Consider the following 23,020-nt stretch of genomic DNA (forward strand, 5'->3'; position numbering starts at 1 on the left):
TGGAATGCCTGAGCTAATCGGATTCGTATGAGCGAATTTCATGTGGGAATGGCGATAAAACTTCCCCTACTTAAGTCGATGATAGATAGCCACCACCAATACCATCCATTGCTAACCAGGTTTCGATCACAACCAACCTGCCTCATTGCACTTCCGATAGTCAGTCTCAGAGAAAACGCGTAACGACTGAGTGCTGTAACAGTAGATCGCAGTTAAAACGAATACCTTCGAACTAAATATAATTATAAATTGTAAATATAAGAGCGGAAATGAAAATCAACTGCATTTTCCAGAAATAAATCATAATTTGTTGATGATAACCGTTGGAAATAGATACAAGTCCGCTAGATGGACTGTGGGGGTATCAGTTATTGTTGATTACAGTCACCACTTGTTTCTGTGCAAATAGTGCAAGGTAGTGAAGTGAAAGTTGACTGAGTTTTTTAATCGTTCCGAGATTTACATTATTCGATTAACTGGTCATAATTTTTCGGGTGTTATATAGCCGAAAACCAGTTGAAGCTGAAGTTCGAGTATTGATTGGCTTATGGTCGAAATTTTAATCGAAAAAGTGAACTGTGTGTAATAAGAGTGGCATCCGGCTGGTGTGTTAAGTACACAGGGACCCCGGTTTTAATCTGGATCTAAACCTAGAGAATATCGTGTTGAGTAGTGCTAGACTGCCAAGAGATATTTTAAAGGACCTTTGAATTTGCTGAAGAATTGTTGAAGGTAAGTAAAGCTGGACCCCAATAGCTAACACTTTTCTTTATAGTGCACATTTTGGGCAGATTTATCGCATACTACCCATAATTGGCTAAATTGTCATCACTATTAATTTTATTGATCAATCACAAAGCCTCAAAATAAAAGACCAATTAGCCTAGTCAGATTCGCAACAATTCAGTTCACTAGAACAAAGCCGCAATTAAAACCGATTGCCATCGAAATGATCCTCTCAATTGCTTTTCTCTATTCCATATTTGTACCACCCTTATGCACACATATTTCGCTTTCATAATGCATTATTACAAATATTTACATTTAAGTTTACAAAAGATCGCGACTGGAATGTTAATGTCACCAACCGAGCCCCGTCACCATCGTCAACCACACCAAGCAAATTCAGAGCGAAAAATTTGCATTAGAAATTAGTATTCATCGTGTAACATTCATATCTAACGAACTACGTTGATAAATACAACAATCCAAATAAAGAAAAATATTAATTCGCGATAAAGATTGTTTATTACGTAGTCAGACCGAGCAATTTGTATCTATTAGTTTCGCGTTTTTACCGACACGTCCGCTGACAGGAAGTTTCTACGAAATAGGACAAAATCTCGAATATTCAATGAGATAGGTATTCACCCATTCATTCATTGTTATCTTTCGTGAAAGAATAAATCCACGCAAAAGAATAATTTCACTTCACTTTTCATAGCCGAAGAACGAAAGCACAACAATGGAGAGCCTATTCGACCCAAAACTACGCTAAAATGTCCAGTAAACACTGAAAAGTAGTACGAATACCAACAAAACATGAGAAATGGATTGAATAATTGTCTATTGTGTCTGATTCGTGTTAATTTGAAAGCTTGCACGTCCCTCAATGATAAGTAGGACTGGAGATAAGAAAACCCAAAACGAAAGATTCAAGCGAGTAACCCGCTTTTAAAAAATCTACTTTTTCGGATCTTAATTTGAATTTCAACGAATAAAAAAAGAATTGTCTATTATGAAAATGCTAAAAGACTCCTAAGATTTTTTGGCACATAAAATGTTGGTCAGATCAACATTTGTTTCAAATGCAAAGCTGCAAGGTTAGGGGTCAAATGCTACTCTTGATTTCTTTTCTCACCAAATCTGAGTCATATGTTAATTGAACTAAAACAGAAAGATATTCAAGATACACTCGTATATAATTGGTTATATCCTTGAACATAACATAACAGCTTCACATTACGCAATATTCAATCTTCCAAAAAAAATTGCAGTCTCTTCCAAACCACCATAAATCCAAATCTTTGCACCTATCCCACTGTCAAGATTTTATAGCTACCGATTCCGAAGAGAAGTTCAAAATGTTTACTTCATCAACCTGAAAAAAAAAACTTGACAAAAAGTAACATACCCAGCATTTATCAGCCGGTCTGCCACTTTACATGGTTTCAGCAATATATGCATAACTATTGAATTAATGTCGAGGACATACAGTTCAAGTGATATTACGCCGCAATCTGTATGTAGAGCGGTGTTAGATGCTTCTTGCATATTATGTGTATGCCGAGCATGATTTGAGTGCTTGAAGAGTGGCAGTAGATTGAAAAGGAGCAAGAAAAAGTAGAAATTGAATTAGTGACTTGAAAATTTGATGAGTAACTTGAGGGGTTTTCGAACGGTATGAGAGGCTCATGTGAATGACCGTTGATTCGAGCTCAGTTGTTCGGACGCGATGACATTTAGATGCATTTGCATCAGATATTTATTGCTCCTTTGTTCATGACAGACGGGTTCAAAGAACTCACTACACATCCAGCCTCACCAATATCGTTACCAATGGGGTTAAATTTGTCACCAAAATCCGAAAGATCAGCCAAAATTGATCATAAATTACCACCAAAAATAAGCAATAGCTCTGCAGAAATGGCTCTTACCACATGTTAGCGGAATGTCACACGTCTGGTCCATTTCTTCACTTCAATGGTTGCAACGGAATGAGTAACAAAAAGCGGAAAAAAATCCGACAAAGAAAAATCCAAACCTTCGAAAATTAAATAAATTGCATGGCTCAGTTACGCGGGGTGGAAATAGAAGACCCAAGATTTTCAGTCCTGCCTGTGAAATGCATTGAGGTAACACATTGGGAATTCCACTAAGTTTGGAATTTCGAAGGCCTAAATATAAAAAAAAGTCGGAAATCCGAAGCGGAGCCCTTTAGGTCCGAAAAATTTTCTGATCAACTTATGGATATTAGTTGTGAGTCCATGGCTCTTTCTTGCTCTTCTTCAGCCTTTATCCCGTTCAGAAGCGGAGTCCGCGCGTCCTGATCGGTTGCACCATTTTGGCCGATCAAAGGACTGATATGAATAGAGTCGCGATGCTTTCAAATCACCATCCAGGGTATCAAGCCACCGCTGTTTGAGCCGACCTTCTGGTCACATACCATTAACGAATTACATCTCCACACCATCGGAAAAGCATCTCTCGTAATTTCAACCTTTTCTTGATTGCAATATCTTCGTTTCCATTACCGGGAAGCACGATTCATTGTCTTTTATAGTCGACCAACACTAAGAACCATAAAGAGCGACAGGGCGAATGACACTGCGATAATTTTTCGACTTAATGTGCTTATGCGTGAAGCATTTTCATAATGCAGTTGGCTGATAACATTGACCTGAGATATTTAAATCACTCAGATCTAGGCAGATCACTGTCAGTGTCAGTGACAGTGATAGTGACAGGTTCATCCGGATGGTTTGCTGTTTTATTTAAATTCAGCCTGAATTCCAAAAACACTTAAACACCCAGAACTCTTAACCAGATACCGCCCTATTGTGCTCATTAATGTGTTTGCCAGACTGCTCAATTCTATGATCCAGGTTCATATCAACAATTCCATTGATGAATACAAAGTCCTGCCTGCTAACTGTTATCCCTATTCGGCAGGCAAATCTACGTCCACTTGCATCAATCATATCCTTTTACACATTTCGTCACCAAAAGGTAAAGGTCAGCAGGTGTTGGCTGTGGTGCTGGATGTGAAGAGCACCTATAAGAAAGTTAATCTGGCTACCCTTAGTAACATAATGTCAAATTTCCGCTTTCCTGCTGAAATTGTTTTATGGATGTTAAGGATAATGTCCAATTGACGCCCACATCTAGAACTGGACAGCATTCAAATTGGAAATGACATTCCCGAAGGACACGTTTTAAGTCCACTGTTGTTTTTTGTCTATACAACACCCCTGCATAATAAATGCTCTGAAATCTTCCAATGTGCGGACAATTTCCTCATCTTGGCCCCTGGAGACCACTGGCTGTCGACTTCCGGGTAGGTGGTAGGTGGTGGTAGGTGTAGGTGTTGATGAATCCCGTAAATTGGGCCTACCAATCAACATAATCAAATCCTAATTTTTCTTTTGGTAGGTCTTTCCTTGGGCACTCGTTCTGCCCCTCCTTTCGGTTTTTCCCTTCTTTGCTCCTTCAGCAACTCCTCCTAGACTTGCACGATTGGGGAGCGAGCTGTAAACCAGTTCTCCCCGGGCCTTAGCATCTTCGCGTCAAACACTTAGTTTAGGCTCTTCCTGTCTATTGCAAATCTTGGGCAGTGGAACCTTACACATCCTCCGGTGTGCATCTACGACAATTCGGAGAATCATCCAACCCAAAGCGGTGCAGATACTGCCTAGGTAATGTGGTAGTTGGTCTCCCCATCTTTCCGCTCAAGCTACACCCTAATGTTGAGAATGAGTCTGTGCGTCCACCGAACCTTTGTAGACCCGTTCCATCTGCGTTGCCATAGATTATGCATCTCCGACCTTGCCTTTCTGCGCTCTGTATGCCCCTCCATAAGTCTTGCATGGTACAGTACACTCATTTCTTTCGCCAGAATGTCGAGAGGGATCATGCCTGCCACCACCAATAGTGCCTCATCTGATGTGGTTCTAAAGTCACTGCAAACCATCAATACCATCAGCCGATGAACAGAGTTCACCTGCTTTCATCTCTCAGAGTTTGCAAGCGCATCTGCCCACACGTGACGAGTAAAGTACGCTGGAACGCACCACTCCGTTTAGAAGCAACCTCCGACAGTGTTTCGGCCCACAAATATTGGGAGAAATTTTTGCAAGTGCCGCGGTGCCCTAAAGCTCAATTTGGTGTCAATTATCACCCCCAGGTATTTGATAGTCGGCTTTGATAAGACCGTATATCCGCCGACTTTCACTTTCACAGTGTTATTTTTCCTGCGGTTGGTTATTAAGACAGTTTTCGTTTTCACGTCAGCCCAGCTCTTTCTAGCCAAGACTTTACCGCCCTTGCTGTGTCCGTTGCATAGACCTCATGTCTTCTGGGTGTTTTGCTGTAACAATCACAGCTAGGTCATCAGCCAAGCCGAGAACCGTATTTCCCTCTGAGGCGGGAAGAGCAGGCACCCCATTATACATGATATTCCACAACAGGAGACCAAGTATTGATTCCTGTGGTACCCCGGCTGTGACAATGTACTCTTTGGGGCCCTCATTCGTCCCGTACCAAAGAATCCTCTCTGAGAGGTAGTTTTTCAACAAATTCGCTAAATACCTTGGACACCTATGTCAACCAACGACCCTTTAATTCTGTTCCAGTTGGCCGAGTTGAATGCGTTTTTGACATCCAGCTCCAACACGACACAGCAGCTGCCAGAAATCAGTGCGCCTTTTGCCAGGTTTACTACCATGCTAATTGCGTCCACCGTAGAGTGGGCACGTCTGAAATCAAACTGGTGCTCCGGCTGGCTTCGACGATGGACAGAAGTCTGTTGTAGATGACTGACTCTCTCCATCATTTTCCCTATTGTATCCAACAGGCAGATAGGATGATACGATGCTGGGTTTCCAGATGGTTTGCCAGGTTTCGGAAGCTACATCAATTTTTGCTTTTTCCACTGAGCAGAGAATTCTCCTTCTTTTAGGCACCCCTCGAAAGTATTGACGAAAAGGTCGGGTTTACTCTTCACTGCCAGTTTCGAAGCTCGGTTGGGGATATCATCCAAACCTGTAGCCTTGTTATCACCGATCCTACTACATATTTCCCGCAGTTCCTTCACAGTTACTGGATGTATTATGCCCTCATTTAGCTGGACCACCGTTTGCCTTCCCCTATTTTTGTGGTGAGGAAACGGAGTGGTAACAATCTGTTTCAGGAGGCGCAGACAGGTCACCTGGGGTGATTTTGGCAACCTTTTCATTACCACCCTGTAAGCCTCACCCCCAGGGTTTATATCGGCATGTTCACACAGCTGTTTGAAGCAGTTCGTTTTGCTCCTCCGAGTGGCTTCTTTTAGGCGGCCACGCAATTGCCTCTGCGCTTCCTCTCGACCGTCGCCATTGGACTTTCTCCTGAGCCTCTGACAAAGCCTCCTTGTCCAGAAACATACGGCTCACAAACTTGCGATTTCGTTGTTCCACCAGTAGTTGGGTTGCATACTGGAGAGCAATCGCCCTCTGGGCATTTTAGCGTGGCATGATTCCATCATCCGTCGGGTGATTTGCGTGGATTTTTATTTAGCCGTACCATCCGGGGATATGTTGGGTTTGGGCGCCGCGGAAAACGTATCGCTCTCAAAAGCTAACGCTTTCCAGCCGAGTATAACACCCAGCATGCTGCGAGAAGTCTTTTTCGAGCTCGATCTGCCTTTGATTTCCGTGCAGATTGCCTGGTGGTCGCTGTGAGTTGAGTCTACTGGCTAAAGTGGCACTTACATATGTCAGGTCCACTATAGACCCGAGGCCCCTTCCCCGAAAAGTGTACGAGGCCCCAACGATCTAGCTCCGCGAATGCTTTAAGGAGAACACATCTCCTCACATTAATTGTCTCAATTGTCTCAAGAGCCCACGCATTAAAGTCGCCTGCAATTATGGTCGGCCAACGTCCTCTTGTATCCAAAGCCAGAGCGGCAATCATCTGCTCATATTCGACGAGTGTAGTGCTGGGTGAAGCAGAGTAGCTGTAGATGTGGACGCCTTTCATCTTCACTCTGATGAAGCCATCCTCCTTGCACAGTAGGCAATTAGGGGCTACTCCATAGTCCTTGCTGATGTGGCCCTCTGCTCCATATCCCCGACATAGCTTCGACCTGTCATCGGCACTGGAACATGCCTTCGCGAATCTGCTCATACAACGATCCGGCAAACTTCAACAATACTTTCTTGTATAATTTCACCAGGAATCTCGGCGCAGAGTTTATAAAGTATACCGAATCCTTATTGAGAGAAGCATCTTTAAACATAGACTCTTTGCTGGATGTCTAAAGATCTGTTGCAAGATCGTTTCTCCTTTTTTGACCAAGCTCGCTTCCAGCAATTGCTGATTGTAAAATTTAATTCGTCTGTAAAAATTACTCCAATCAAGGTCGATATTTTCCTTGGCCCTTGGAGATGATGATAACCTCCGGTCGTATCCTCCTCCGATCTCTCTTTTTCCGAGGAGCCACCTTTTTCCAGGCTTCCACATCCTATTTAGGAGGTTCGCACCCTCTCCCCGAAATTGCGGCTACATGAAATTCCCCAACAGCTTTAGCGGTCCTCCTTATTTGCTCCCCTTTTTTTGGGAGTTGAGCTCTTTTTTCTCTTAGGAAATTGCTGACCAGTTGACTCGTTCGCGCTGCCTCTTCACCGGCTTCCCCTCTCCCGAGTTTTTTGTACGCCAACCTAATGCCTTGAATTATGGCCCTTAATGAATTCGTAAAGCTCTAGGAGCTCTAGTGCGATGAAGGCAGCTCCCATTTTGTCGCTGAACCTTATGTCGCTCAAGTATTTATGCGGCGTTGTTTTTTCCATTCCGTACCCCACTACACTCTCCCTCTTTGGAGTAGCATTTCCATTCGCGAGGGCGTGTGCTGTAAGGGTGGGGATCTATGAAAAATAGAGCTTCTTCTGACCAGGGTCCGTCAATGGAACCAGTTGTACTCCACCTACCGTGCTTGTAACATTTGATGCCACGGTAGCCAAAGTTTCCACTACTGCGGCGCTGCGGTCGTTGAATATCGACGGCGGGAGCCCACTTGCCCACTCCCAAAAACCGCTCGTACTGGGTTTCCGATCCCCTGCACCACTTGTGGATAGTATGCGATTCCCCGCTGTCATCTGAATCTCAGGAGCTTTCCGAGCTGCGAAAAAAGAGTAGATTCGAATTACATTCCCTGGTCTGCGACGATTACGGTGGGAATACCAAAGCGTGAAATCCGCTCTCGACAAAGGACCTCACATGAGTCTACCGTCTAAATTGATTAATGATCGTGAGGCAATACTTGTAGCCGTGGTGTGGAAGCACTTTGTCGACTTAGGGAATACACCTTCCTTCCAAGAATGCCTAGTAACCTTATACTTTTGGTATGCGATGCACTCTCTGAATTCACATCCCTGTTCATGGACTGCCAAAAATATTTGCTGGAGGCTAGCCAGTTCATTGCCTGAATGACGGGGTGCGTAAGATCATGCCTCCTTGAACTTGCATTTGGAGTCCGTCATCCTTCTGGGCCACAGCGATTGCTGAAAAATCGATGGCGGCTGGGATGTTGATTTCGGAGATCCGGGACAGAATGTCAACGACTAAGTTGTCTCTACCGGGCACATGTTGGACGTCTGATGTAAACTGCCCTATGAAACTAAATTGTCGCGGAGGCGCTTTGACGGGCTATTGCCGTAAGCAAAATTTATAGCTTTGTAGTCCATGAACAAGGTAACGACTTGCCTCCGAAGGAAAAATGGAAGTACTTGATACTCAGATGCACAGCTAGTAATTCATGACCTTAAGCGCTGTAATTCCGTTGAGGGGGATTCAATTGTTTTGAGAAGAAACCCAATAGTTGCCAGCTTTGAGTCACCATCTGGTGAAAAGCAGCGCCTACTACGATGTTTGAGGCATCGACGAACAGGGTTAGGAGGACATCCTATTGAGGGAATGCCAAAAGTGGAAGGTCTACCAACTGTTCCTTCGTGGTTTCAAACGCTTGAATGGTTTCTGGAGACGACACCATCTCCCCCCCCCACGTTAAATAATTTCTGGTGTTGAGCGGCTTTGGACAGGAAACGACGCCCAAGAACCCTGTAAGATCGTCGACCGTTTTTGGCAGCGGAAAGCTCGCGACCGCTTGCACCTTGTCTGGGTCGGGTTACATAGCGTCAGAGGTGATGTCGGCCAGGTCCAACATTGGGGTCAAGATTACCAATGAGGAACTCAACCAAGAAAGCCGTAAGGAGAGGAATGGCTAGAGATTTGGAGCAGTCTGCAGTTATGAGAGATGTAGAGGGTGGAAGGCTCGCGGGAGAAAACACTGAAGAGAAATAGGTGCAGAGAAGGTCGCAGGATTGTTGCGGAGAGTACACATTGAAGTCAGCGAAACTGATAGAAGAAGGGAGAGATCGAGTGGAATTACGAGAATTGCAAGCATAAGACCAAAACGGTTCTAAATTAACGCTGGCAAGGGCGGCTTGGACGCTCAATAAGTACCTTTTACGCGCTTTTCTGACCATTGACTTCACAGTGAGCAAGGTCGGCGTCATTCTGAGAAGCCCGAAACTTCTTCTGCAGTGTATGTCTCAAGCAAATGTTTATATGAATTTCCGTTGTGAACCAAGTTGGCTAGAAACGTAGGCAGGGAGGGGAAGAAGGGACATAACAGGAGAGGAGATCGGACCGGATATTGCAAAAGGTGTTTAGAGCTTGATCACACGATGAGTTGCTTAATATATGTACCCAGTTGAAAGACGCTACAGCTGAGTTCAGACCGTCAAAATTGGCTTTGCGGAAGTTGGACTTAGTGGATTTACGCTTGGTTTTTGGTTTTGAACGAGGGAGCTTCGCTTCAAATTGAACCGCGCGGTGGTAAGCGTCAGTTTGACATACGGGGATGTGCAAGGAAATAAAGAGAAGTGGCGCTCGGGGAGGTTGGAAAGGAAGAGATCGAGAGTGCGGCCCAAGGAGTTTTTGGTGGTATTGAAATTCAAGACAAATTCATAAAGGAAGAAAGTGGAAGGGACGGATAGGAGAGGTTGTTGGAATGAATCGAAAGGCTAGGATGATTAGGGCAGTGGAGCATGGGGAGGTTAAAATCTCCGCAAAGGAAGAACGAGAGGGAAGGGAATCTGACAGTAAGGAGTTCAGACAAACTTTCAAACAATTCTTCATTCAGGTGAGAAGGGCAAGCACAGGGGACATATACACAAGATATAATGAACGGGAGGAATTTGGACGGGGGGACACGTAGAGCAATAGAATCAAAAGGAAAGCCAGAGGAAGAGAAGACGAGTTCGGCGGAGAATGTATCTTTTATTGCAATTAGGACCCTACCGCCGGTGGACTTACGAGATGCATCCCGGTCCCTGTCACAGCGGAAAAGGGAGTACCCTTCGGGGAGCTCGGCGTTTAATATGGCATCGTCCAACCAGGTTTGGGAGATACAGATGGCATGGTGTTGCTGAGCAAACGCGGATAAATTCAAGGCCCCCAGCTTGGTTCTTAAACCCCTCACGTTCTGATAAAACCTTGCCTTGAAATATACCCGCGAATTGGAGCGCTTGTACGGCTTGATGAATACACCTTCAGGCCAGAAAGAAGGGTTGTCGAGGACGTCAACTTCGTGTGGATAAGTCACCTTGAAAGATGCAATCACCCGGTCAGTGTTGTTGTCTTTTGTCAGTTTAATGAAGGACAGAGGAAAAAGTAAACCAACTTTGCTTTTTATATACTCCAGAACTACGATCTTCACCCTAGTTCCTCAAAAAAGTGCATAATTTGCTGAAGCTCTTTTGATTCATGAGAGCGTTCTAAGTAACATTTTGTAAATAGAATTTTTTCTAGGACTAACTTTCGATCAATTTTGACCTATATACCATCTTACTCAGGAAACCTAGATACTCGTAAACCTTTTAAACCTTTCTTTACAAATATTCAAGCTTCATACCACCTGCGAAGACGTGAAAAATATTCTACATCTAACCAGTTGCAATTCCAGATACTAGGTTAAGAAATCGGCATGAACTCAACAGATACAAAACCGATATTGGAAGTATCTGCAGACCAGTCGCTATCCATATTTATACTTTTTGCATTCTCCACAACTAGTTCGTTCTTAGAGCAAACTATGCAATTAATTCTGGTAGGGTATAGCTGCTGAGGTCGCTTATTCGAAAGAAGCCAAGGTATGCAAGAAAAGATACCACTAGAACTCCAAGCATCCAAGTGAATGCCAATTTATCTTTATTCCGCTCGTAGTACCCCTTAAGAACGCCTCGATTGAAAGTTTCTTGACCTGATCGACAAACCAAAATCCAACCAGGCGGATGTGCATTGAATTTATTGAAGTCACTAATAGTCCAGAAAACCGTGAATTTTATCTGGGTTCGTTTTTCGGCCCCGCCTTGTCAAAGTTGTGATTCAGTTGCAAATTCGCTTATTGTTGTATCTTGTATCTATTCTGAATTTCATTGTTGTTTTTAGTCCAAACAACTTAATATTTGGGGTCCGAACTACAAAACGTTTGGAATATCAATGTTGCTATTAGCGCGAATTTTTCCGATATCTACAATTGCCGGACCAGCACTTATTTTCCTATCTATCTTTTTTCAGCCTAGCACGTTACAGTAATAGCTTCGAAGTTCAGGTGTAATTTACCTTGAGATTATGTTTATTGTCACTTGAGGTCGTCTGTATTATTAATATTTGTTGGTGTCCCGGTTGAATGCTTCCCAAATAGCAGCTCAAATTTCATTTTGTTACGGTCTATGGCTGATTATTCTTTAAGGTGACAGAGTTAATGGATGTCGCTTGTTTTTGAGCTGTTTAAACATTTAATGTATCTTCAAAAAGATATCAGAATGTAGTGGAATAAGTATGGCTTAAGATTAAATCTATTTATATTTGGACTTCATGGGAACTGCTAGAGATCAAGTCAATTTAATTTCGATAAATGTAGGTTGTCCTTGCCCCGAATTTTTTGGCTCTTTAAAGGTCTCCTAATTTTCTAAGCAGATTTATGAGTTACAAGAGCAATAAGCACTGTCCGGTAAACTATCTTCTTTCAAAATTTACATAGATACACATGCATATTTTAAATATCTTTAGAAAATTACGCTGATTGCAGTTCAAGGTATCTATTATAAATTTGTTTCCGCTTCCCGGTGTATCTGTGAACGACGTTGACTTTTAACAGTGCATAGTTGTGAGAAGACTGTATTATGACGTTGGCGTTATCATAGTGCAATGTGGCCAAGAAAAAGTACATTTAACCCAAAACATCCTAACAACATGGTTCATATTAAAAGAAGATATAAACCTAACAAAAATGAGGAAGTCCCTTAATTGCCTGAAGAGATACCACCACCAATTTCACTGCATAGCTATATGGGATGAACCAAGACCACCAACCAACAATTCCAATGAGACTAGTTCAGGATACCCTTCTGGTGAAGGTTTCTTTCATGGGGTGCCAATACCCTTGTTTGATTTGACCAGAGACCATACACAGGTTAAGTGACATTGCCTGACGTACAGAAAGTGGGAGGGTCTACAAAACAGCACAAGCAGAAAAAAACCTGAGGTGAAGGTGGGAAGAATCAACTGATTGAGCATTTTCTAGAAAAAGTCCAGCTTCCGCTAGATCACAATTAATGGGAAGTAAAGATCCACGTTAGCTGAAACTGGGAATACCCTTTTCAACGCGGATCTCTTTCAGGTGCTTTTTGACCCCACAGTAACCGATAGATTGCCCATTGCAGTTTACGATATACATATGTACTTCAGCAGGCCTGTCAGTTACGACTGAAGAGTCCACAGGTATTCGATGGCCCGAACGGTTGTGGGGTCCTTCTGGCCTATTAATTCCGATTGTACAGGCAGCCGGTGATCGATTGAAGAACGATTCGAACTGGCTGACTTGAAGGGAATTCAAACAAGTCGAACGTTAACGCGATGAGGAACCAGGCCGAAGGACGCCAGACAAACAGTCTGGAGAGTGAGCGTTCTGTTCAGCATATAAATTTCATGTCCACCGTTGTTCACGGCCAGCGTTCAACCGATGGTACCGTCTGGCTTCCTGATATGTGTATGAAGTTTTCAGGACGGGAGACGGCCACGTAGACCATGGACTGTTCAGGCGAAACTAACAGGGCTGCCAGAACGTGTATGATTAGCTTGGAGCTCGAGTGGGGAACGCATTTTATTAGAAGCGAAAAGCCTGTGAAAGCACTCAAATGGCCACAATACGATTATTAGTGAAGCCAATGCCAAAATTGTTGCCGGCCGCTATGGGACGCAGTTCAAAGGTGATTGCCGGTGGCCCTCGAGTGGGCAGCAGGGAAGCAAATTCAAGGGGGGGGGGGGGCGTCGTCTATTAGAAGCATTTGCGTACTCCGATGTAGTTGGGGCTAAGTTAGGTGATGTAAACACCTTTCACAAAAGCGGTCTTCTTCAACCGTACATCTAACTTTTGTCAGGAAGAGCTACGTGCACAACGATCAGCAGGGCATCTTCTTTGAACTATGGGTGGAGCCACAAGTCAAAGCACCAGCATGCTCGAAACCGAGAAAGATTTCAGGCTGGCCTACAAAAGGTGTAGTTAGACCAATCTACGGCTCTTCGGATCTCTGTAACATCCATGCCTAGCAGATACTCAATTCCCAGTAAAAGATCCAAATACTAGCGGAATAGTAAATTGGCCAGCCTTCAATCAGCCTACCACCCAGCCAGAAAAACTTTTCAGAAGGGGGTCGGTATATTAGGATCGATAAAGGGCGAAGAGAACATACCTACACCTCGAGTTGGCCATCCAGCGGAGCATAAAGGAAACCGACGTAAAACCCTGGGGGCGTCTATTGAATCTTGATAACACGGTTCAGCGGTCGTTCACCTGCGCAGGTCACGTGTTCAACCCTCTTGTTGGAAATCATTCAAGTGTAATTCACACAGCAAGAGGGGGGCCATGAAAGCTTCCAGCGACCTTGGTATGTGACGGCGAGCTCCAAGGGATATGCGAAAAACTAGGAGATTGTAAAATCCAAACTCTGCATAGCACACTGAATAATGCCCTTAAGGTCACTTTGAAATCTACACTGGACCTACAAAGCAAAGAAACCTGGAGCGAAAATGGGAAGAATCAACTGATTGAACATTTTCTAGAAAAAAGTTCAGCCTTCGCGGGACCACAATTAATTAGAAGACAAGCCAAGTAAAAGGAACCACGCTTACTGAAAATGGGAGTAGCCTTTTTACACGGGCTTCTTTCAAGCGCTTCTTGACCAAACATGCTTCCGCTCGACCGATCTCTCAATACACGGGATCAGTATATGAGGCCAGCGGCTTTTCTCGGAATTATCCCAACGTTGCTGCCATCTCCTCTAAAGCTCCTAGGATTTTCCGGAAGCCCGCAGTCACTTCGCCAGGTTCGCCTTCCTTCTCCCGTGAAGACAGTGCGACTCCTTCGCTAGAAAATCTAAAAGAATCATCCCCGCGATGACACACACTTCCTCACGGGTTACTGCCCGATCTGCACTGCACACCCTCTGCGCGATTAGTCGTTATACAAAACTTACCCTTCTCTGGCTCACTGTGTTATCCAGTGTGCACGCCCAGACCGGAGCCGCGTATAACAGGATGGATTTCGCCCCCCCCCCTGCGATAAGCAACCGGTAACTAGATTTTGGCCCTCCAATATTAGGCATCACGCTTGCTAGAGATGAGCTAGTTTTTGCTGCTTTTTCGCGCGAATAATCCAGGTGCCCCTTGAAGCTCAACTTGGCATCGATCACTACCCCCAGGTATCTAATGATCTATTTTGAAACGACCTCGTGCTTACCAACCCGGATTTTGACAGTGTTGTTTTTCCTGCGATTGGTAATAAAGACTGCCTCCATCCTATTTTCCGGCAGGCCCAGTTTCACCATTTGAAGCCACGCTTTGATGGAATGAATGGTTTCACTTGCATACAGTTCCTACGTCCTCGGCGTATTTCCCAACTACTACCACCGCCAGTTCGACTGCAAAACCAATCGATGTTGCCTCCTTTGGCACGCGAAGGCCGAGCACTCCGTCATATATTATGTTTCACAGCGGGGCTCTAGTACTGAGCCTTGGGGAACACCTGCTGTTACAACATATTCCTTGGGCTCCTCGCCCGTTTCGTACCAAAGAAGGTTGGTCGAGTTTACTCTCGATTATCCCACCTAAGTAACCAGCAGCCAACTTCAAGGGCTTTGTTCGGAAGCCCATCCAATTCGTCTACAAATCCCTCTTATTTCCTTCTCGGTCGCCCCGGGGTGTCGTAAAAACGTCCTGATGCACCATTGGTTGAAATTAATTTTCTTCTTGCTGGAGGAAAAGGATTGCGATTATTTTAAACAAGATTTTTGTCCACGAATCTTCTTCATTACTACCTTGTAAGCAGCGCGCCACAGGTTCGTATTTGCCTCAGTTACGCGCTGTCATAGCTGGCTTACTTTTTTCAGCGCCGTCCCATTCGGGTCATGACCTCCTTCTAATACTGCCAGGAAAGTATCTTCCTCGAATGCTGCAGTAGACCACCTAGCTATCCTGGTATTTCCGCTTCTGTTGCTTACTGGACCATCGCCTCTATCGTCCCTGATGTCGAGAAAGATGGCCTGGTGGTCACTGTGGGTGTAGTGTTCAATCATCCGCCAGACCATCCCGAGGCACTGGGATTAGTCAGATCGACGATTGGGCCTAGCCCTCTATCTCGGAAGGTGGCCACGTCCGTGGCCGTAATCGAAAAACTACCCGAAACTTTCTCCGGCGCAGCTTGCTAGGCACCAAGGGGTTCACTAATTCCGTCCCTACTCCGTTTGCCCGCATTCTCACCTACCTTATGTTGAGGAGACATCAACTGGGGGGGGGGGGGGGGGGCGTCTAATGAGTCGTGATAGCATGGTTCAGGGCCCGTTCACCTGCGCAGATTACGTGGTCAACCCTCTTGTTGAAAATCATTAAGGGATATTTCACCCAGCAACACCAAATAGCGTATATTCACGCTCCGCCTACCTCAGATGTATTGTAAGGTGCGGCCCTTCGAAGATCCCTGCTTGCCTTATCAGGAAATTACAGAGTTTGAAAAGAATACATATTAAGGAAAATGCGGCGTTGCTGCGGGGAGAAGAAACTGAGGGTGCAGAGCCGTGATGGATAATTCACCCGGGAAAGGTTCTTATTTAAAAAGAAGATCCGAGTGAATTTACGTTGTACAGCTTCAAGAGCTACAGTCATCGTTGTATAAAGGGGACCAGGCCACACAGCAATATTCAAGGATGTTTTTGACAAGTGACTTGAAAAGTGTTAAGGAAGGCTGAATTGATGTAACGTCGGATGAGGAACGTAGGATAAAACCAGATACTTTGGAAACTCGATTGATGTTGTCAATGACGTGGGAATTGAAAAGAAGTTTGTCATCGAAAGTTACACACAGGTCTTGAACGGAGGTGACCGCCAAAAGTGTAGGGAAAGGATGTTGGGGAGGGTTTAAGTGAATAACACATCAAATGGCTTCTGCTGACATTCAGATCCAGCTTATTAACCGAGCAGCTACGGACCAAAGAGACAAGGTTGGACTACAAGAGAGCACAATGCAGCGGAGAGGCAGATAATTTAAGGTGACCAGCGTAAAGTAAACATGGACAGGTAAGGTTGGAGGGGAGATCATTGATAAAAAACAGGAATAAGGGAGGACCAAGAATGAAACCTTAGGGAACACCAGAGAAGGGAGAGAAGGAGCGGGATGAATGTCCATGAAAAGAAAGAACGATATGAAAGCTAGTAGGGAAGTCAAGAGATGAGGAGTTGAGTAGAGAGAATTTAGAGAGGAGAACATTATGGTCAATGGTATCAAATGCGTTGGCGAAATCGGTATAAATAACGTGTACATCCTGTCGTGAATTAAGACAACTGTCTTAACATAGCAACAAAGTTTGTAAAGACCAAAAATTTTGACGCAGTAGATCGGTGCTTCACGAAACCATGCACTTCTTTCTCCATAAGATGACCGAAATGCGCGGTCATAGACGAATCTCCGGAAGATTTTGAAGCAACACGAAAGGAGAGAGATGGGACAGTAGTTCACAGCTAATGAAGGATCACCGCTCTTGAGGATAGGGATGATAAGGGTCTCTTTCCCAATATAGAGAAAGTAGCATTCTTTTGAGCTTTTGTTGAAGATAATACACAGAGGGAGGGGAATGTGTTGTTTATAGTTAACAAGGAAAAAGTTAGGAAGTCTATCGGAACCACATTGGTGTCAAGATTACCAATGAGGAGCTAAGGAAAGCGTGAGGGGAGGAATAGCAGGAGAAGAAGAGGCGTAGAGGGCTCAATGGTTCAGGGGGTAAACACGGAAAAGAACTAAGAAAAAAGAAAGTCGTAGAATTGTTGTGGGGAGTTTGGAATGGAATCAGCAAAGCTAATGGAAGAAGGGAAAGATCGGGCGGACTTACGGGAATGGCGAGTGTGGGACCAAAACGGTTGCAAGTTGCCGCGGGCAAGGGTGGCCTCGACGCTCTACAAATATATCTTATGCGCTATTTTAATCATCGATTTCACAGTGGAGCACATAGCCTTGAAATGAACATGATCGGTGTCATTCTTTGAAGTCCAAAACTTCTTCCGTACAGCACGTTTCAAACAGATCTTAGTAAGGATCTCCGTGGTGAACCACGCTGGGTAAGAACGAAACAAGTAGGAGCAGAAAGGAACTAACAGGAGAGGAGATTAGACAGGATATTATAAAAGATGCCAAGACCTTGATCACACGTACAGATTGATAATATATTGCCCTAATTGATTGACGCTAGGACTGAGTTTAGACCGTCAAAGTTGGCTTTCCAGAAGTTAAATTTAACAGAATTACGCACAGTTTTGGCATCTGAGCGAGGGAGCTCTGCATCAAATTCAAGCGGGTCGTGGTGAGCGTTAATTTTGACATAGGGGGATGGACGAGGAAATAGAGATAAATGGCGCCCGGGGAGGTTGGAAAGGAAAAGATAGAGAATGCAAAGGTTTGGAGGTGTAGAAATTCTGAGTAGAACATGTGTTCATAAAGGAAAAGAGTAGAAGGAAAGAGTGGAAGAGGTTGTTAGAAGCGATATAAAACTCGGGCGACTAGGCTAATTGATACAAATGATTTAGGAAAACTAGGAAATTAAAAAGAGTAAATTGGGAAAGGTAAGGAGTACTAACAAGTGAGATAAAGGAGAAATGCTGCATATTATTAAATGCATTCTCTCGTCAGGTCGTCACTGGACAAGGCGAATCAAATGTTGCAAATGTTGCGAACATTTCACATTCAAAATTCTCTGACATCTTAGAAATTATTATCAAACAAAAGTTATTTCAATAATACAATTTATCTTCCTCTTTCCAGATAAACAAAGATGATTTCCCGGAATAGTGTTTTCATCTTAATCTACTTGGCTGTGGTACTTCGTCTGGAATTGACTGCAGCAACACCTCTCCCACCTAACAAAGTTTATGAACGTTCCGTCAATCCACCCATTGTCTTCAAAGCGCCAGCAGGATCAAATTACTTAGATAATTCCATCAATCCTGATTCCCAGAACTTTGCTCTTCGCGATGTACATGGGACTATAACACAGGTGCAGAAGATATTGGAATCGGATCCCACACTGCCGCGACTGACAAGGTGAGATGTTATGGGGTCAACTCCGGTCCTTCTCCTTCCCGCTATTAATAGAATGCATTAAATCTTTCTATCTTTCCAATTTCTACCATTTTTGATTAAACAATAAAATTGTTAGCTCTGAAGTCTACCTTCACCGTGTACACATTCGTTACTGTGTACCTCCATTAAACCTCAATGAAATTCCACAAAACCATTCAGCATAAATCACAAATGCAATTACTAACCAGGTGAACAAATTGTTGACTATTTACAGAGGTGAAATCGAAGATCTATTTGAAGAAGTCACCAAAGAAGAATATGAAAAAAGCATTCAAGCTGGCGACTTATCACGAGCGAAACATATGCGAGCACTAATGCTTGTGCTTCCATTTAACGCCAACCATACATCTTCCAATGATTTACAGGTGAGAACTTTAGATAAGATATTTCAAAATTTCATAGAGAGTATCATATATTATCTGCCTACGAAATATTTTAACCCCGAAATTTATCCCCTTAGGAGCTTTATAATCGCCCACCAATCACCAAGGTCATCTCTAACGAACCCAAGGAAGAGAAGAAGCAGAAAATAGTAATCCCTTCTGGAAAAGTTGAAATCGTTAACGTGAACAAGCAAGATCCGACCACCTACAAGCCGAGCTTTAGGATAAAACCCCTAAAAACAATACCAGATCCGACAACCTACCATCCGAAACCAACAACAGTCAGGACCATCACTACTGACTATTTCGTAACTCCTACTCCTCGAACAACCACGACAACGCTAATCTCAACTCCTTCAAACTCTCCCGTATTCGCACCTTCCTTCGAAGGAACCCAAAACCGCTTCAGTAGTCACTACAGTTCTGAACAAAGCGATTTCGATTCGGCTCCATTTAAGCCGATTCCAACAAACTCAAAACCAATCGATCCTGAACTAGAGGAAATCCTCAAAAGTCTGGGATTCTCGGCACAATCGCAGTCAAAGAAAAGGTTCAAGCTTGACGAACCACCGCCAGAGGAGTTGAGCAAACGAATGCTATCAAGCACAATTCGAAAAGACGACCTTCCAGAGCCTTTCGCTTTCCTACCTGCCGCCCCAACGATATCCGCCCAAGACTTCACGAAAGGTCTCTCCCCAAGTATTTCACCACGTGATTTTGGAACATTCAAACCCATCCCAGAGGCTTCAGGAGAAGTCCCTGCTGATCTAGAGACTTACTTGAAGAAATTCGGACTTTTTCCGCCGTTTGAAAGTCGATCTCAGAAAGCGCTGAGAGAATCCCTTACTAAGATAAGTGACCGAATTGACGTGAATGTTGGAGATGAAGACCGAAAGGACACCAGCAACCCTGAATTTAAAAAGAACACATTCAAGCCATCTGACACCGATGAGGAAGACTACAAGAAACTTCAAGAACTGTTGAAGACGTTGCAAGAACTTCAACGCTTGAATTCAACCCTTAATAAAGACGCCCTGGAGAAACTTGACCCAAGGTATTTCAACTTGAGTGAAACATTACTAGCACAAGGACCTAATCCGATTCTCGAAAATGAACTGGATCTGTCAAAGAACGAAATCAAGCGTCAAACCGAAAGTCCAGAACCCACGAAATACAGTCTCGACTTGAACGTTGATGAAACAAATCAACCCGCTGAAACCACAACCCCAACAAGTGCTTCAGAAACTACCACAGAAAGTAACTCCATATCGAACACCGAAATCGATAAAATATTCGTCGTCACCCCAGAACCAAATTTCAAATTCCCTGCGACAACTGCCACTACAACAACGGAGGAGGCTCCTCGAAATAACGCTGCTGAATTAGGTGACTCGTTTGCAGGTGGTTTGGGAGATGCTGAAAACGCTGAGCCACTACCACCGCCACGGAGAAATGGATTCTATTTCCTGTCTGACTGGAATTCATTCCTGGAAGTTGGCGAGGATCCTGATAAAATTATAGTTCGATTTGATCCGAAGGTTGGGGATCCAAGTAGATTTATACCGGTCAATGTGCCGTAGATGAATTTGAAGTGGGGGTAGTCCTACAATAGGTTTAAATTGTAGCTTTTAGATTTAAGACTGCGCTTTTGTACATAACGATTTCGGATATCATTTGATATCGTTTAGATTTTAGAGATTAAATTAATAATGGAATATCTATTAATTTATATTGAAGAGAAGAATAAAAATTTTAATGAAAGATTTTGGTAGTTATTTCGTTGATCAAGGGTCTGGTATTCTCTGAACCTACTCAATAATTTAGCAAACAGAAACACAAATGTCTATTCGAGAAAACAGTCTAATTCTCAAGCTTGATGTGCCAAACATAGCAAACCAAAATTGATAGTATGCAGTCATTTAGCACGTAAGTAAGACAAACTCTGCCGGAGGACAGACGACAGGGGCTCATCCTACCTAACTAATCAATTCTTGAGTAGAATGAGGTTTCTGCCACTCAATCCTCCAGAGAACTACTTTGTATTCTGCCACAGAATAACCAATCAGAACGATGAATGTAATGAGCAGGAGGTCTGTCGTAACACAGTCATGCAATAAGCCAAACTGAGTGATCGCAAAAAGTACGACCAAAAGTGAACAATTTTGTACCTTTCCCTAAAAACAGTCGTTTGACTATGAAGTTGCTTGCTCCACCATAACATTGCACCCCTAGCTGAAACCAGAGGGGGTTTCAGCGAGGAACCAGATGCGCGGCTCCTTCAACTCAGCTGTCACAAGTCAAAACGACTCTCTTCCTGGCTGCGCTTTCTTCCTGGAATAAAGGCTTGAGCCGAGCCAAAAGGACCATCTTGACCATGCCTCTGTCGTTGAGGCTATGATGGTGCAGGTCCTCGTCAAAGGCTTCGAAGGAGCCCTCATAAGGTGACTGCAGCGGCTTGCGGGAAAGGTCAGTCCTAATTACGATATGCGTGCCCGATGACTGTGTATGGTGGGCTAATCAAATGCTTTTTCAGGTATTCGCGCTATAGTACCAACTATCACAATCCATAACAATTGGAATAAGCAAATACAGAATAGCCCTCTGTGTGGATGAGAGTAGACTACGTCGGAGGGCTTCGGACATTCGACACTCCAAACATTCCGCAATTATATGGACGGGTTCGAAAACCCAAGCGCTCAATTCACAGTTGGGTCTTTCGCCGGATCTGGTCCCGCGAGTTCTTGGACCTCCTTTTTTAGGAGCTCCGTCTTCGGATCACTAGAGATGACTGAGGATCCTTCCTGAAGGAAGTTCAATTGGCGCAACAGCTAGTAGGAAGCTTCATGTGTGATCATATTCTGAGCAAAAGTTAAAAAGTAAGGAGTGTGTCCGGTGGCTGAGTGTAGAGATGATCTCAGCGCGCAGCAGAGATGACTTGCAGCTCATCACAGAGACCTTTGACCAGCACTTGCTGCAATTAATAGAAATGGCTCTCTGCATGAGATGCGCTGGCTTGACATTGAGCATCCAGAAGAGCAAATTTATCATGGGGGAGGTTCGATACTTGGGGCACATCATCGGTAATGGGACGATTTGCGCCGACCCCGACAAAATGCACGCCATCAAAGATTTTCCACGGCCGAGAACCGTCAAACAGTTACGGTGGTTTTTTGGAATGTGTAGGTGGTATCAGCCACTCATGTCAAATTACGCTTCGCTAACTGCACGGTTGACGAAGCATCAGTTTTACTGGACTGAGGAAACCATCTCAGCCTTCGACACTTTGAAAACGAGTTTTTCTTCTGCTCCGGTGTTCGCAGCCCCGACTTATCCAAACCCTCCATCAAACGTTGTGACGTCAACGTGGTCAAATAAGCTTCAGTGAAACTACACTGTCACTAAGCAGGGATGTTTGGCAGCGGTGGAGGTAGTGCGTAAATTTAGAGCGCACATTGAAGGTACAACATTCGATGTGGTAACTGACGACGCTTCGCTCAAATGGCTGATGAGTGGGCATTGAAGCTTCAAAGATTCTCGTTCATCATCAAACATAGGAGGGGCTCACAACATCTGGTGCCGGATTCTCTATCTCGCATCTATTCACTAGCGGAGGTGGACGCTTTGGGGAGAAATGGGGACAGCGCAGACGTGGAGTTTGATTCGCCACATTTTCGGTCTGCGGACTATTTGCGGCTGATCGAGCGTATTAGAGAGAATTCCAACAAACTTCCTGATCGGCAGGTATACGACGGATTGTTATACAAGCGAACCAATCATGCTTCAGGAAATGAGCAGCAAGAACAACAGGCCTGGAAGCTTACAAGTGAAAGAACAGGACCATAGGGAAATATATACAGAACAAGGAAAATACCTGTGAAGGCTACAGGAATTGCCGATTCATCGCGGTATCAGACAATTGCTGCAGGGTAAGCATAGTCCTCAAGGGTAACTCCAACAATAGCCCCATTTCGCCGTACAGATATTCGGCTGGCACAAACACATCTTGTGGCAGCCTCGAGACAGCTGGAGCAACGCACGAGTTTAGGCAATTTCACTATTTTATATTATTCAATTTTATTTATTTACTTTCTTTTCTTTGGCCATTTAAAATGTCGCGTGAGGAGAAATCCACGGTGAGCACGATACCACCGCTTGCGGTAGTCTCGGTTAGGGTGTCTACCTTTGGGCGGCGCAG

General features: G+C 44.1%; 1 protein-coding gene across 1 annotated transcript; it reads left to right on the top strand.

Annotated features, from left to right (window-relative positions):
* Positions 1-144: 144 nt before the first annotated feature.
* Positions 145-20,586, top strand: LOC119655759. The gene is made up of 4 exons (XM_038061815.1): positions 145-732; positions 18,125-18,403; positions 18,657-18,807; positions 18,903-20,586. The coding sequence occupies exons 2-4, from the start codon at positions 18,135-18,137 to the stop codon at positions 20,403-20,405; spliced, it is 1,923 nt and encodes a 640-aa protein (XP_037917743.1). The 5' UTR covers positions 145-732; positions 18,125-18,134; the 3' UTR covers positions 20,406-20,586.
* Positions 20,587-23,020: the final 2,434 nt, after the last annotated feature.

This window comes from Hermetia illucens, chromosome 4, assembly GCF_905115235.1.
Source record: "Hermetia illucens chromosome 4, iHerIll2.2.curated.20191125, whole genome shotgun sequence".
NCBI lineage: Eukaryota > Metazoa > Arthropoda > Insecta > Diptera > Stratiomyidae > Hermetia > Hermetia illucens.